Below are 13,428 nucleotides of genomic sequence, written 5' to 3'. Positions count from 1 at the left end.
CATATTTATTACAAAGGAGGTAAGGTCGCCTTACAGGCCAACTTCATATCCTGTTAGCCCTCTTCAGCCTAGGCTAAGGTAAGTGCCCAGGCTCCCCACGTAGACAACGGAGAAAGACAGGTACCTCTGTTTGATAAGGCACCTATCCTGATACAACATGAACAATATACATGTGGTGAGTTCCCCCCATAGTGCCTAGCACGCCAATGACTGCAGAAGAAATCAAGACACCCAGCACAAAACACACAGACAACCTTGGGAGCTGAAAGCAGGCAAGCTGAATTTTCCCAACTGATGAGTAAAAAAAAAATAAATTTAAAAAATCGATGTATCAAAATCATGACTAGCAAGAAGAGCTAAATAGGGAATGATTATTCATTACTTCCCTCACAAGGCAAGAATCAGGACAGGCAGCAAGCCTAAAACCAAAGAGAAATATTTTCCTACACTATTCTACTATGAAACTCACTGCCATAGAATATTATGGGAGCAATAGTATAAATGGGTTCAAGAAAACTAGATGGCATCATTGAGGAAAAAGATATACAGGTGCCTGAAACCAAAATATGTGGCCACAATTTAATTATCACATAGGCCATTAGCCACAAGATGCCAGATGCTGGAAGACAAAAACTCAATGAAACAAACAAAAAAAAAAAAACAAAAGAAAAAAAAAAAAAAAAAACACAAAAAACCCCCAAACCAACCACCCACCATTGCGCACCGTTCACTTATACTTTTTTCCCCATAAAAATCACTGTTGACAGCAACCTGTAATGTCCATATGTAGCTGAACTCAGTTTAATAAAGTAGTCTGGTTAAGACTTACTTGCAACACTAGGTGGCAGGGAAAACAACTAGCTCATCTACAGCATCAAGAACCTTGAATGTCGAGTCTCACTTGGCAACCGTTAAGGATTAGTGCAATGCAGCAATCTCAGTTTCATACAACTGGATTTGCTTTATGTCCCTACATAGCCTTGAGCAACATTTTTCAAGTAAAATACTGTGTTCAGAGACCCAGGTGTTAGCAGTGCCAGAATACAGGCCAATTCCTTCCCTGAGATACTCTGCCCTCTTGTTTAAGGCCCATGAACAATTGCTAAATTGTTCCTCCTCTCCAGAAACAGTTAAAAATACCCACAAAATGGAGTTGAAATCCTTATGGTCTCCACCTCTGTAAAGACAAAGCACCATAATATTTACCTCATGCCGCTATTTTTCTAAAAAGTCACTTTGTTATTTAAAATTCACATCACCTGTGTGCTACTTTTGAAAATACTGCCAAGGGAAAATGACGAAACAAGGTCTGCAACTCAGGCAGTAGCAAAGCAGGCAGGCCAATGCAAATTGCTCTTCAGGCCATACTGACCCTCCTTGTCAGTTTGCTCTTCCCCTTCTGCAAATGGTAAAAACCTCAGACTTGCAACATTTCGCTTGAGATCTCACCCAAAACTTGAGGGGAAAGGTATGACCCTTCTTCATGAATGCAAGCTCCAAGTTTCAAAACAAATGTGTTTATACATAAAAGACACCACTTCTGCACTGCAATGTAACTTGCTATTTTCCAAATTACAGACAATTCCTAGAATGTGCTGACATTAAGCATGAAAGCCTGACATTTAACTCCTACTTTATTCACATAATTTAAAGAAAAATGCAGACAATTATTGGCATGGTTGGTAACACTCTCCCTTTAGAAGGGCAAAATCAGCACAGGATAGTCACTCTTCTCATTCAGCTTTGTATCAGTTTCTCAGCTGTATAAAGAGATGCTGATGCTTTCTAGCATATCTTTTATAAATCAGCAGAAAAAAAAGCAAGATCAGCACACTGCTTTTCAAGCAGCAACACGCAAGAAGGAAGGCCAAGAAATTAAGCCACAGACTAGAAGTTATACATACAGGAGTCACTGAAAGTGATCTTAACACACAAACAAATCAAAAAGTCACTGAACTGGATTTTGATTTTCACAATGTTTGATAACTGGAAAGTTTGTTTCATTTCTGAAAAATAAGTTAATACAAAGTTTAAAAAACACTGATGTGCAAGTCTTTGCTACATAAAAGGAAGTACATTTTCATACTTTAAAATAGCTTAAAACATTTGTACACAATGAATAGAAGTTATATAAACAAAGAGTGTTTCTTTGCCAACAGCAGCTGTCAACTCCAAAACACAGACTTAAGACAAGAGAACCAGACAGTCTAAGTCACTGCCATTTGTGTCAAAAAAAACAACCCTATGCCACCCTTTTCTACAGCTCATCATGCTTGTACGTAAATTCCCTTGCAGATATAAACCCATCACCGTCTTCATCTTCTTTATCAAATATGTCTTCAACCAAAGCGTCATGCTGGGTGTCATTTACCACTGCTCCATGCTTTTCAAATTCTTTCTTCAAGTAAATTTTCACCTATTGGACAGAAAGGAAAGAGTTAATGTTTTTAGGCTATGAAAGAATTAATTACTGTAGCATAAGAGAGGACCACTATGTTCAGGACGGTAGTGTTAGACAATAGACACCTTCCTTCCTATGCCTCTGCCAGAATAATATTTGTCTGACTGATTCTGCAGCCCCATTCAGTGATGAAAGACTCTTCAGTAATATAAGTGAGAGTAAGACTAGCAGATTAGTTGCCGTACCTTTACAGTATCTGACTGAAAAATGAGCTGGGAATACCTGTCACCTGATGTCATTACAGCAAAGTATAAATAGCTAGGCAGAAGTTACTAGCTAGCAATTGGTCAGAGACCCAAACAGCTTTTTCACATCCTAGCACTTTGACAAACCAGTAGATGTAAATAGTCGCCCCAAATATATGCAGATATTTGTTGGCAATCTCAGCATTTGCTGCTCTAATGGGAACTACATTAATAAAGATTTATTTATAGACATCTCAAAATTTTGAGGGACAAATATTCATGGTAGCTTTTGAACAGACTACTGGAACAGTTATTTACACTAAGCTAGTTAATAATGGTAAGCAGCGTTTTGAACATCAGATTATTTTTACTGAGTTTAAGGTTTAACTCTTGAGATCCCAAGTGTTCTAAATTGCAGAGCCTTCTACAAGAACATCAATGCCAGCACACCCACCTGTTAAACAGGTAAACAGATACCACTTACGCAACCGTGGGCTGTTAACAGCAAGATGAACGCGCCATGTTTAAGGTCTGTTCTATTCATTTCACATCGTGGTATTTGTTAGGGTCATTGCTTACATTTCTAATACACAGACACTGGACACACTAACACTGTCTGATGCACAGTATGAAAGATTAGTCTTTTGGGTCTAGCAAACTGTACCAGCATCAAATCAAAAAGAATGCAGTGGTTTATCCTAACTTCTCATGGATGACTTTTGCACATCAGAAAAGCACAAGACTGAAAGTAAAAGGCAAACAGAAGGTGAATAATGCTCAGTACACATCCTTCAGACCGTGAATGCTATGAAACAGGACTGCCCAGTCTAGCATTTCTACTGGGATCCAAGGCTCAGTGTGGTGCAGCATAGGTGTGTATCTTTGGCTTAGTTTTACTGAAGAAAAAAAAAAAAATCTGTTGTGAAGGTATAAGAAAGTATGTGAGCTTAAGTCATGCAAGAAAGGCAAAGCACAGAGAGGAGCTTAGTGGTTGAACCAGGAACAGTAGTTCAAGAGCATTCAAGAGAAAAAGACACCACCACAAAGAGGCATAAAACTCCAAAGGCAGAAAAAAGGCAGAAGAGTGGAAGACAGCAACATTGACACTCATCTCCAGAGAATTACAGAGACTTCCCCACATGACTAATGACCACCTGGCCAGCAATAACTTTTTGGGTGTCTTACTATTCATGATAAGCCTATCAGTTCAGTAGTTACGCCAACAACTCATTAGTCCTAGTTACCCATACTGTGCATCACCCAATAAATAACAGCTTTAAGCACTCTTAAATAGTGTGTATTCAGCTTGCAGAGTTGCTCTGTGCACAGTAGTAGCTAAAAATCTAACTTGCGTTTAGATACTTCCCTAACAAGATCAAGTTAAGCTCATCTTACCCCTGCTGCTATCTCATCCTGTTAGGTTTGCTCACAAGACGGGTAACCCCCTCACCTCTTGCTTGGAAAGTTTCCAGTCATCATTAAGATCCATCTCTTGGAATGACTCATGAGACCTTGGTCCATTCCTAATTTCTAGAAGGTCGATGTTGAAAATCAGTGTGCTCTCAGGTGGAATTTTTCCTGCCCAAAATGGTAAACATGGAGAAAAGTTAAAAACAGCTACATATTCAGTGCCATACAAAAGCCATATGCATCAGAGCAATGTTCCAGTAATCCTACTGCTTTCAAAGCATCTTGCAATTTGAACTAACAAGGACAAGTATCTGCAACAGTGATAAGTATAACTATTTCAGAGTGTAGCCTGGACCCTGAGCAGCCCTTACGGTCCCTATGCAACTTTAGATGCAACCAGTTTTGTTAGATACTAGTATGTGTTGATGTGAGCTCATATTCAGCAGTCGTCATCACAGGTTTATAAGACAACATTCTTGAATCTTTTTTTTCATGGCCAGAGCCAGATACAGTGCAAGTGGAAAACAGTGAAGGAGACTGTACAGCCAGCCAGATAGCCACTACCGCAACATACAGCCAAGACCAATGGACAGAGTAGCAAGAAGGCAGAATTCAGTCCTCCTGATGCACCATAACCCCGCCAGTCCCCAAATTTCTCTCCACTGCCAACTGACACCTTGTACCTGCTGTTCTGCCCCTGAAAAAACTCTTCTTGCAGAGACACAAAAGGGCGGCAACGCTGTCAGTACCCCATAGCTGTCTCTGGACTGCCACACAAAGCACTGAGCTATTTTCAAACACAGCAGAAACTAAGTATAGAAACCTGCTCAGAAGACATGCATTGGCATAATTCCATTTTTGATGCAGGTGAACAGACTGCTAATTTCATAATAGTGCCACAAAGACCATCACCTCCCACCCCACCCAGGATTTCAGTTTATCAGGCATTGCCTTTTACAATGGTGTGATATGCCTTTGTGCTGACAGCTGAAGCTACTGTCAAAGACCTTTTAGCACACCACTTTGCTTCTTATAGAGAGAGAGGCTGAACAGGACCAAATATATTTCTGTATTGGATGGCAGAACCCCAAAAAATTATTCCTGTACCTTAAGAAGATAGGCAAAAAACCTAATCCACACCTACTATTTTGGAGCTATGGTGTTTAATACACCCTGAGCTGTGGCAACAAATGGGCTTGTAGATTTCTGGGATAAATACATGTGCAGAAACTTCTGGAAATTCAGGGCACTGTGGCCTGCTTAAGAGTTTGGAACACAAGTAATTTTTCCAAGTGTTACAGAAAAAGGCATCTGACTCATCATTCAAGTAAGACAGCAAGCAAGGCACCAGGTGGGTGGCTAGTGAAATTATGTGCATTCAGAGGAAAGCATGAAGAATATGGAATAATTCTGCCTTCAAGGGCATAATCGCAAAACAGCAACATAATTATGTTGAAATACTTCAAAGTTTTCCTAAAGCAAGTAATTTCTTACAGCAGCTAGCAGTGTTTACTTGTTCAGCCTTGCACTAAACACAGAGGCAAGGCTTGCAAATCTTTGAAGAACAACTGTAGTGCTTTACATATTAATCAAGGCAATTAGGCCTGTGATGACTACATAAACACTGCAATTTTTAATATATTTTTGTGGAAAAATTTACAGTTGGGCCCTGCATACTGACTAACTGACCACCATAAGTTTCCTGTTCTCTACTAGAAATATGATTACTTCTAACACTCTCTCTTGAACCCCAAACTACAGCTTCTAGAAGATGATGTTTTAAAAGGATATTTTCAAGGAAGGAGGGTATGAAGTATGCTTGTATGTATGGAGTGATACTTAGCATGGAGCAATATGGAGTACTACTTAGTCTATGTTCAGCCCTGCTTGCCAGAAGATAGGGACATGCAAACACTCCTCATTCCTAAAACAGTCTCAGATTAATGGGAGAGGAAAGTAGCAGGAAGGATATGTTCCAAGACATTTACCCCTTCTGCTTTAAAAGCTTGCATTACCTTAGGTCATTTGTGGTAACTGTTGTCATGACAAAAAATATTGTAGTTGCTCAAAAATGTTAACTCAAACAAACCCCATAAAGCCGAAAAAGTAACCTTCCTACATCTTTCAAACTTTCACTCATTTAACTGCAAATTGCAGATCCAGCCCCCCCCCATTAAAATAGGAATCTGGAAACATTTGGAAGGAAAACACCCGAACACCATCAGTAATAGACAGGTTGAAAAAACACTACAAACAATGCCAATGCTTTTGTCTATCTGCACATCATTTAATACATTTTCAGTAGATGCCAGCATGACTGCCCATGTACCTGCATATCTTACTGAAGATAACAGGGACCACTGCCAAAACTGAAAATTCCTAAAGGAGAGAAAGAATTAAGTGTCCCTATATGCAGAAATAAATGGTAACTTTTCACTGTATCAGCTAAGAAGTGGTTGGGCAGCAGTACAGGGAGTTTCTTCAGGGTTTAAAAGAAGCCTGCAAACATGAATGAGGCTTGCACATGCACATTCATGAAGCATTACCACAAACAGAGATGCAACAGCCAAAAAGCCAACTGTTACCTAAGCAACCACTTCCAGTTTGACAGTAAAAAGAAAAAAAAAGCAGAGCACTGTTGTGCACAGCACTAACAGAAAAGATGCTCAAGAGCATACAGCACAGCAGCTACTATCAATTCCTGTTTTTTCCTGCATTTACCACATAACCACTTAATGGTTATTTCTGCAGAAAACAAATTTGTGAGAAAGAGCACCTGACTCCATCAATTTTTCTCCAAAGCCTGCTAACCTCTCAGGCCAAGAAGAGCAGTAAAATACAGAGATTAAAAACATTTAAAGTAAGGGAAGGACTTCAGGTGTTTTACCTTTCCCTTCTTTTCCATAAGCAAGGGCTGGTGGAATAGTTAGCTTCCGCTTCTCTCCCACACACATGTCCTTCAAACCTTTGTCCCAGCCTTTGATAGCTTCCCTTATGCCAAGCGTAAACCACATAGGTTGACCATTGTTATGCTTGTGACTGGAAAAGAATGGAGTAAAACACTCAGTCTTTAGACAGTAAGTTCCATAAAAGGCACCTGGAGCAGATGGAAGTTGCTCACAGCATAGACATATAGTTTAAAACACACCACTATTTGCCCCTTGGCATTTCTTAGATGAAAGACCTAGGCTTTTAAAGTCTTTAAAACTTATGCCTTGCATGACAAGGTTCCTTAAGAAGCAGAAAGAAATAAAACAACAGCTACATGGTGTGTTTGTGACCACACTTAGCAACCTGGATCCCCACCTTAACTTTCCTGATCACCTATTTCCACTTTGAAACTGATCAGACAAGAAAGGCATTTCTACTTAAAAAAAAAAAAAAACTACATTCAAGGTCATGCATATTCTTTGGTAAATTGCAAATCAAGAACCAGTTTGGTCATGATTACAATATACCTTATAACATGCTTAGAAGAATCAGCCACATCTCTTCCAAAAAAGAGCCATTAGGAAAAAAACCCAAACAGCTACACAACAGATAGTCTAGAAAAAAATAGAAACAAATGCATGCAAAACATTCAAGTTTAGGATAGGCAGACAAGTCCCTTTTCCAATTTAACCAGGTGGTACACCAGGACTATTACTCTACTGAGGGACACTGAATTTTAAAAGCTCGATTTACTAGTCATGCAGGAAAAGTGCTTAAAAAGAAAACAGAGCACTTACAGAAGTTAGTCAGCAGCAAAAACTTAGAGTGTCATTAGAACTCCTTTTAGAGAGGCAGGTTAACTACAAGAGAAAATTAATGAGATTTTAGTTAAAATCGCCTGTGACAGCATAAACATGCAAAACACACTTTTTTTTAATATGTTCCACAAAAGTAGACTTCAGACACAGCCTATAGATACTTGAGCATTTTGCTGTCTCCCTCTATTAATACTTCGTTGATGTTTTACTAGAAAGGCAACATTAGCAAGTCGTTGCAGGCTCTTAGCAGACTCCTTCGAATTTCTGGCTCTTCCTCCTACTTACATCACTGTGGCTCTGGTATGTTGATTTGTCTGGTCGGGGGCGCGTGAGGAATATGCCATTTCAGTAATGAAAAGGTGTCATTGTGCTGCCAGTAGTGGAAGGATATATATAACTCTTTTTTTTTTTTAGAGGCAGACCTCTCCCCCTGAAGTTTGCTTTAGAAACCAGACAGAAACTCGTGCATAGCAGAAGATTTATTAAACTGCTGAGATCATACACCAAAACCTCTATCTAAATTGCTGAAGGGGATGCCTAACATCCCCATCTTTTAACAAATGACACATGGCTCTACTTTCTACAGACTACCCAGAAAATAAAAGCTAAATAAGATTTATTTTGTAGCCGCAATCTGGCAAAGGGAAAGGAGGTAAGCTTTACTGTTGGCGTTCATCTTGAACAGGCTTGTGCGCGGGTGCTTCCTCAACTGCCGAGGCACAAAAGGAAACCAAACTTTCTGAAAATAGGTGGCGGTGGAAAGGGTCCCACGCACAAGTTTCCGCGGCGTTATTTAAGCTACTTTAATTCAGTAACAAATACAGTCTAGGGCGTGCTACGAACATGCATGCATTGCTTTTGTTTCCTCGCACAGAGGCAAACGCGAGTTTTGGAGGTTTTGGGAGGGAGAGGTATTTGTAAAAATAAAATTAGAAGCCACCCGCTCTCAGCAAAACACTCCTCACAGAGCTATTCCGCAGATGGACCGCGGCCGCTGCAAGGGGTCCACACTCAGGAAAGCACTGCCAGAAGTGATCACCTACGGTAAAATACATATAAACAGAGGGATATATATGTATTTCCCCGCGCAAGCCCACTCACCGGCCCGCTCCAAGGCGAGCCGCCCGGGGCCAGCGACTTACGTGGAGTGAAACATGGAGCCGTCCCTCTCCAAGTAGCCCTCGTAGTGGACCAGCATCATGTCCCCCCACTTGGTCCTCCTGTGGCAGAGGAACGGCTTCTGCAGCACCTCCACCTTCACGTCAGCCGCGGGGATCAGCGCCGCGGCCGCGCAACCCAGCGCCGCGCCCAGCAGGGCGGCCCGCACCGCCGCCGCCGCCGCCATCGCCGCCGGGGCCCCGCGGATCCCGCCTCACCGCCGCCGGCCCGCCATGCCGCACACCCTCCGCTCCCTCCGAGCCCCGCGGCGGCGACAGCCGGCCCCGGTGCTTGGCCCCGCTCCCTGCCCGCCCAGCAGACGTGGCAACCGCCCTCGCCGCTGGCAGCCCCCGCCTTCCGATCGTCCGGGACGGGAGGCGCGCCCTCTGATTGGCTCGCCTCAGAGCCAGGCCGGAAGAATCAGCCGCCCATTGGGTGTGCCCCTGTCCGTCTCTCAGATTGCCCAATCGGAAGCATAGCTCCGTGGGAGGGGCGCTGAGTGAAAGGGGTGGGCGGGCCTCGGCGCTCCAGGATGCCGCTGCGGAGCGCTCACACAATAGAGCCGGCTTCTGCCGGCTGCCGATTGGGCGGTGCTCTCAGCGAACGCGCGTTTCGATTGGCTGCGAAAGGCCAGGGAGCTCTGCGCCTGCCTCCCACACCCCGTCTCCGCTCTCCGATCGGTCACGTGGGTTGCGATTCCTAGAACTGTTTGCGCTTCCGTAGCGCTGCGGAGCTGTTCTTTGGGGGTGGGGCAGCGCCGCGTTCTGCGCTAGTAGCGTGCGGCGGGGGTGGAGGGGTTGGGCAGTGCTCGGCGTTGGGGGCCGGGCCGGGCCGGGAGGGCGGTGCCCCGCTATGGCCCTGGACGGCGGCGCGGCGGGGCGCGGGGGGCGGCGGCGGTGGCGGCGGCGGCGGCGGCGGCGGCGGGGGGCGGTGTGACTCCGCCGGGGGGCGGCCGCGCTGCATGGGGGCGGGGGCCGGCCGCCATGGAGGGGGTGCTGTACAAGTGGACCAACTACCTGAGTGGTGAGTTGCTGCCCGTCCTCAGCCTCTCCCCGGCGGGACGGGTACCCTTATCTTCCCATATATATATATATATATATATATATATTCATGCACGTGTGTGTATATATATATTTGCTGAGTCTGGATCAGCGCTGCCCCCTGACCCCGCCGCGCACCCTGGTTTTCCAGCCGCGCTGCCACATTGTCACCGTCCAGCGGTGGAAGAGGCGATTGAGCCACTTGTAGGGCGCCAGCCCTCCTCTGGGGCGTCCCTTGCTCTCCGTGTGGTTGGGCTTTGGGGTTATTTTGGGTGCGTGAGGTCATAGTCGCCAGCGAACTTCCCTGTCCTGTACGCCCCTGTGAAACTTTCAGTGCTTTTGTTGAGTCGCTTCGGGGAGCCGGGGGGAATCCCAGACCCGGGAGGGGAAGGTGTCAGCATTAAATCACATTTGGGGGATTTGGATGAAAATGCATGCAAAGGAAAAAAAAAAAAAAGAGGGGTGGGGGGAAGGGGCTGTCCTGCTAGCACTAGGCCCGGATTGGAATTTTTTGGGTGTCCCCGTGCCGTGGGACGCGTGACTTCTGTAGCCGGCTGAGCGCAGCCGTGCGTGGCCAGGGTTTCCTCGGGGGAGGTTAAAAGGTGGTGGGGTCAGAAACGCTGCAGAGGCGGGGAGCGTCCGGTGCCACCCGTGTTCCCGTGGGGTGCCCACCTCCGGGCGCGTTGGAGTCGGGGGTGGCTCGTAATTTGGGGTGCGTGGATGGGGTCTTGCCTGGTGCAGACCTCTCCGTGGCTTGTTGAAGCAGTTTGGAAACTTGATGGTCAGAGGTAAATAAGCACGACCTTGACATTGCCAGCTGCAAGTTTTGCTCGGGAGTGTAGGCAGGAGGGCTGCCTTCCTGCTTTAATATTTTTTTGAGAGGCTGGAACAGCTGCATCTCTCTGGTTAGTTGGGAAAGTGTAGGAAATCCAAATTGAACAAAGAAAAAGCTGAAGCGCAAGCGAGCGATGAATTCATGTGGCAGCGGGGGGGGGGGGGGAGTGATGCGAGAGGCTGGATTTATTGGTGTGCTGGAAGATTGCTGTGGCTTCTCCCACTTTAGGCAATAGGTGTTCTAATAGGAGAATCAAAAATTGGCAGGTCTCAGTGAATAGGCATGGATTTATTTTTTTTTATTATTTGTGAATGCTCTTGAATGATGGAGTATGTGGCAGTAGGAGCAGCCAGCCGTGCTTGGCTTTTCCATTTGGATTGCAGAATTTGGGCAGTGTTTTTAGTCCTTTCCCCATAATAAAAATGTCCATGGTTTAGTCGATCTAAAGTTTTATGTGTTTGTTTTTCTTTGCATTGCTTAGATGTGAGGACGCATTTGGAGCCCTCGTGCTTGCTTTCCTGCCATGACGTCTGGGGAGCGAGCGTCTGTGGGAACCAGTGCGTGTGTAGATGACTGACTGGCATTTGGCATTGTAGCATTTGTGCCTGAGTGTGTATGTGGTAGGATCAGCTTGACTTGTCTTCTGTTTTGATGGTGAGATGAAGACTAAGAACTAGAAATACTTCAGTCCCATCAAAATTAATTTTTTTTTGCTAGCTGCATTGATATGCACTTTCAGCCAAATGACCCTTCATGAAGAAGGATGACACTTCGCAAATCTCAATCTAAGAGAATGCAAACCGAAGGAATCTCTTTTCCTTGGATGCATGAGATTTGCCCCAGCTGAAAACTAGATGAGTTTTTGCTCTCAGTAGAGAGAAAATCAGTGATGGAGGATTGAAGCATCATTATTATTTCTTTGCTAAAACTTGACTCTGCTAGTAAGTGTGGTGGTCAAGGTCACTCCATACCTCTTCTTAGGTTGTAGAAGGCCTGTCTGGTGTGTGATTGAGAACAGTAAATTTACTGTTCCGCAAGCTAACTAGGCTTATATGTGCTTTCTTTTGGCATAAAATTAAGACTTCCTGCCACAAAGCCATTAAGTTATAAATTTTATGTGATGATGCAAAAAAAACATTGTGCTGGAATGTGGCATTTTTCATAGCAGTAGCACAGAGCCAGGGAGTGAGAGACGGGAAATCCTCCCTTTGGGGATTAAGAGAAGCAAGAGGGTTCAACAGGTCATCCAGAACTGTATTTGTGTCAGTATTCTGCTTTTCCTCTTGCTCAATGTTAACTACTTTGGTGCTGCATGGTGTAAACGACATACGCAAACGGTTGGGAAAATGTGTCATCTTTGGTGTGTCAGTGGATGCCTGTGTTAATAACACTTTGCTAATGTAAACATACACAGCAGGTATCTTATGCCCTTTCCTCCTCATTATGAGGAACACACCTTTGTTTCACATAGAGAGGAGATAAGACATTCACCAAAGAATAGGGTTAAAAGTGTAGAAAAGGAGAACTGTTTTCCCATCTTGCTGTGAGAGAGGAGCTGATGGAGTTTGTTGGTAATTGAATCTTTTCTGGGAACTTTGGTTTTATAACGTCTTCTGTTATTGCCATGATGAGAGGTCAAGTCCACGTCAACTTATCTCCCCCGGCCTCTTGGGCAGGGAGCTAGAACTCTGTTGCAAATTACGTAGCTATTAACAGCAAGAACGTTACAGAAGTGGGAAGCAAGCTTGGCTTTCTGTGGGCAAAGGGGAAAGAAAGCACAGAATGATTGCCTACAACTGAAAGACAGATTAGCTTGCTTTACTGCTCAAACAAGTTATCTTGTTTTATAATAAATGCACTTGTTTGCTTTATACAGATTAGGATAAATTGAATTAGCGTTACTTGGCTCCTGCTTGGAGATGGAGTTTTTCCTCTAGTATTGATCCTGTTGTGGTTTCTATATGCAGCGGTTCCAGTGCAGCCTCTGAAACCTGAGAGTTTAGAGAACTGAGATTTTAGAGTTTTTCTCTCCCCTGATGCAATGGCCACCAGATGGTGGTTTCTCAGTGTGATATTTTTGTTTAAATTCAAGTGAAGTGAGCCAACTTTGGATCAGATATGCATGAAAACCCACTTGGCATCTTGTGTTTGCAATATACATGTCCAGAGATTGCTCTTGCCTATGCTTCCCCCAGTAAATTGGTTAAAACCTTAAGGGAACAGGGAACTTTGCAAGCAGAATTATTGCTGACATATAAAGTGGGAATGCACATTTTCACTTGGGCAAATATATGATGCCTTTGCAAACTTCAAATTATTAATCCTTAAAACCTGGAGCTGGGTGACTTAAATCATGCAGGTGTGTAAGTTGGCCTCAGCTGAACCTACAGTCAAAGCATGTAACTTGATCTTTAAAAATTCCTAGATTTCATCCTTTGCCAAAACTCTTTATCTAATGTTAGCATTGCGTGTTAAAGGTTGTGGAGCCTAGGGATGGGCTTTATAGCATGGATAAAGGGAGTATAACTCTTATTTCAGTAGGGCTTCTTGTAGTAAGCAGCTGGGGTGACAAAAGCATCACCCTATACCT

The 13,428-nt window shown here is 44.0% G+C and overlaps 2 protein-coding genes across 2 annotated transcripts in view; one reads left to right on the top strand and one right to left on the bottom strand.

Annotated features, from left to right (window-relative positions):
- Window positions 1–1,616: 1,616 nt before the first annotated feature.
- Window positions 1,617–9,301, bottom strand: FKBP14 (FKBP prolyl isomerase 14). Its single transcript, XM_009513322.2, has 4 exons — window positions 8,948–9,301; window positions 6,944–7,095; window positions 4,097–4,224; window positions 1,617–2,416 (listed from the first exon to the last, which is right to left on the bottom strand). Exons 1-4 carry the CDS (start codon window positions 9,148–9,150, stop codon window positions 2,258–2,260), a joined length of 642 nt encoding a protein of 213 aa, XP_009511617.2. The 5' UTR covers window positions 9,151–9,301; the 3' UTR covers window positions 1,617–2,257.
- A 515-nt stretch (window positions 9,302–9,816) lies between these two features.
- Window positions 9,817–13,428, top strand: part of PLEKHA8 (pleckstrin homology domain containing A8) — a 32,511-nt gene continuing 28,899 nt past the window's right edge. Inside the window, exon 1 of the mRNA XM_064444334.1 lies at window positions 9,817–9,986. Coding sequence (XP_064300404.1) covers window positions 9,947–9,986 — 40 coding nt within the window. The 5' untranslated portion in view covers window positions 9,817–9,946. The remainder of the gene's footprint in view (window positions 9,987–13,428) is intronic.

The sequence above is a fragment of the Phalacrocorax carbo genome, chromosome 2 (genome assembly GCF_963921805.1).
Source record: "Phalacrocorax carbo chromosome 2, bPhaCar2.1, whole genome shotgun sequence".
Taxonomy (NCBI): Eukaryota; Metazoa; Chordata; class Aves; order Suliformes; family Phalacrocoracidae; genus Phalacrocorax; species Phalacrocorax carbo.
Note: the sequence above shows the minus strand (reverse complement) of the source record. Positions and strands in the feature narration are given on the sequence as shown.

What these genes read in the sequence shown, in the direction of transcription:
- FKBP14 (XM_009513322.2), bottom strand. Translation starts at nt 9,150, where the DNA reads ATGGCGGCGGCGGCGGCGGTGCGGGCCGCCCTGCTGGGCGCGGCGCTG. An exon ending in TTATGGAAAAGAAGGGAAAG is followed by an intron (nt 4,225 to 6,943) that starts GTAAAACACCTG and finishes CATTTTGGGCAG; the next exon opens with GAAAAATTCCACCTGAGAGC. An exon ending in GGAAACTTTCCAAGCAAGAG is followed by an intron (nt 2,417 to 4,096) that starts GTGAGGGGGTTA and finishes TCTGTCCAATAG; the next exon opens with GTGAAAATTTACTTGAAGAA.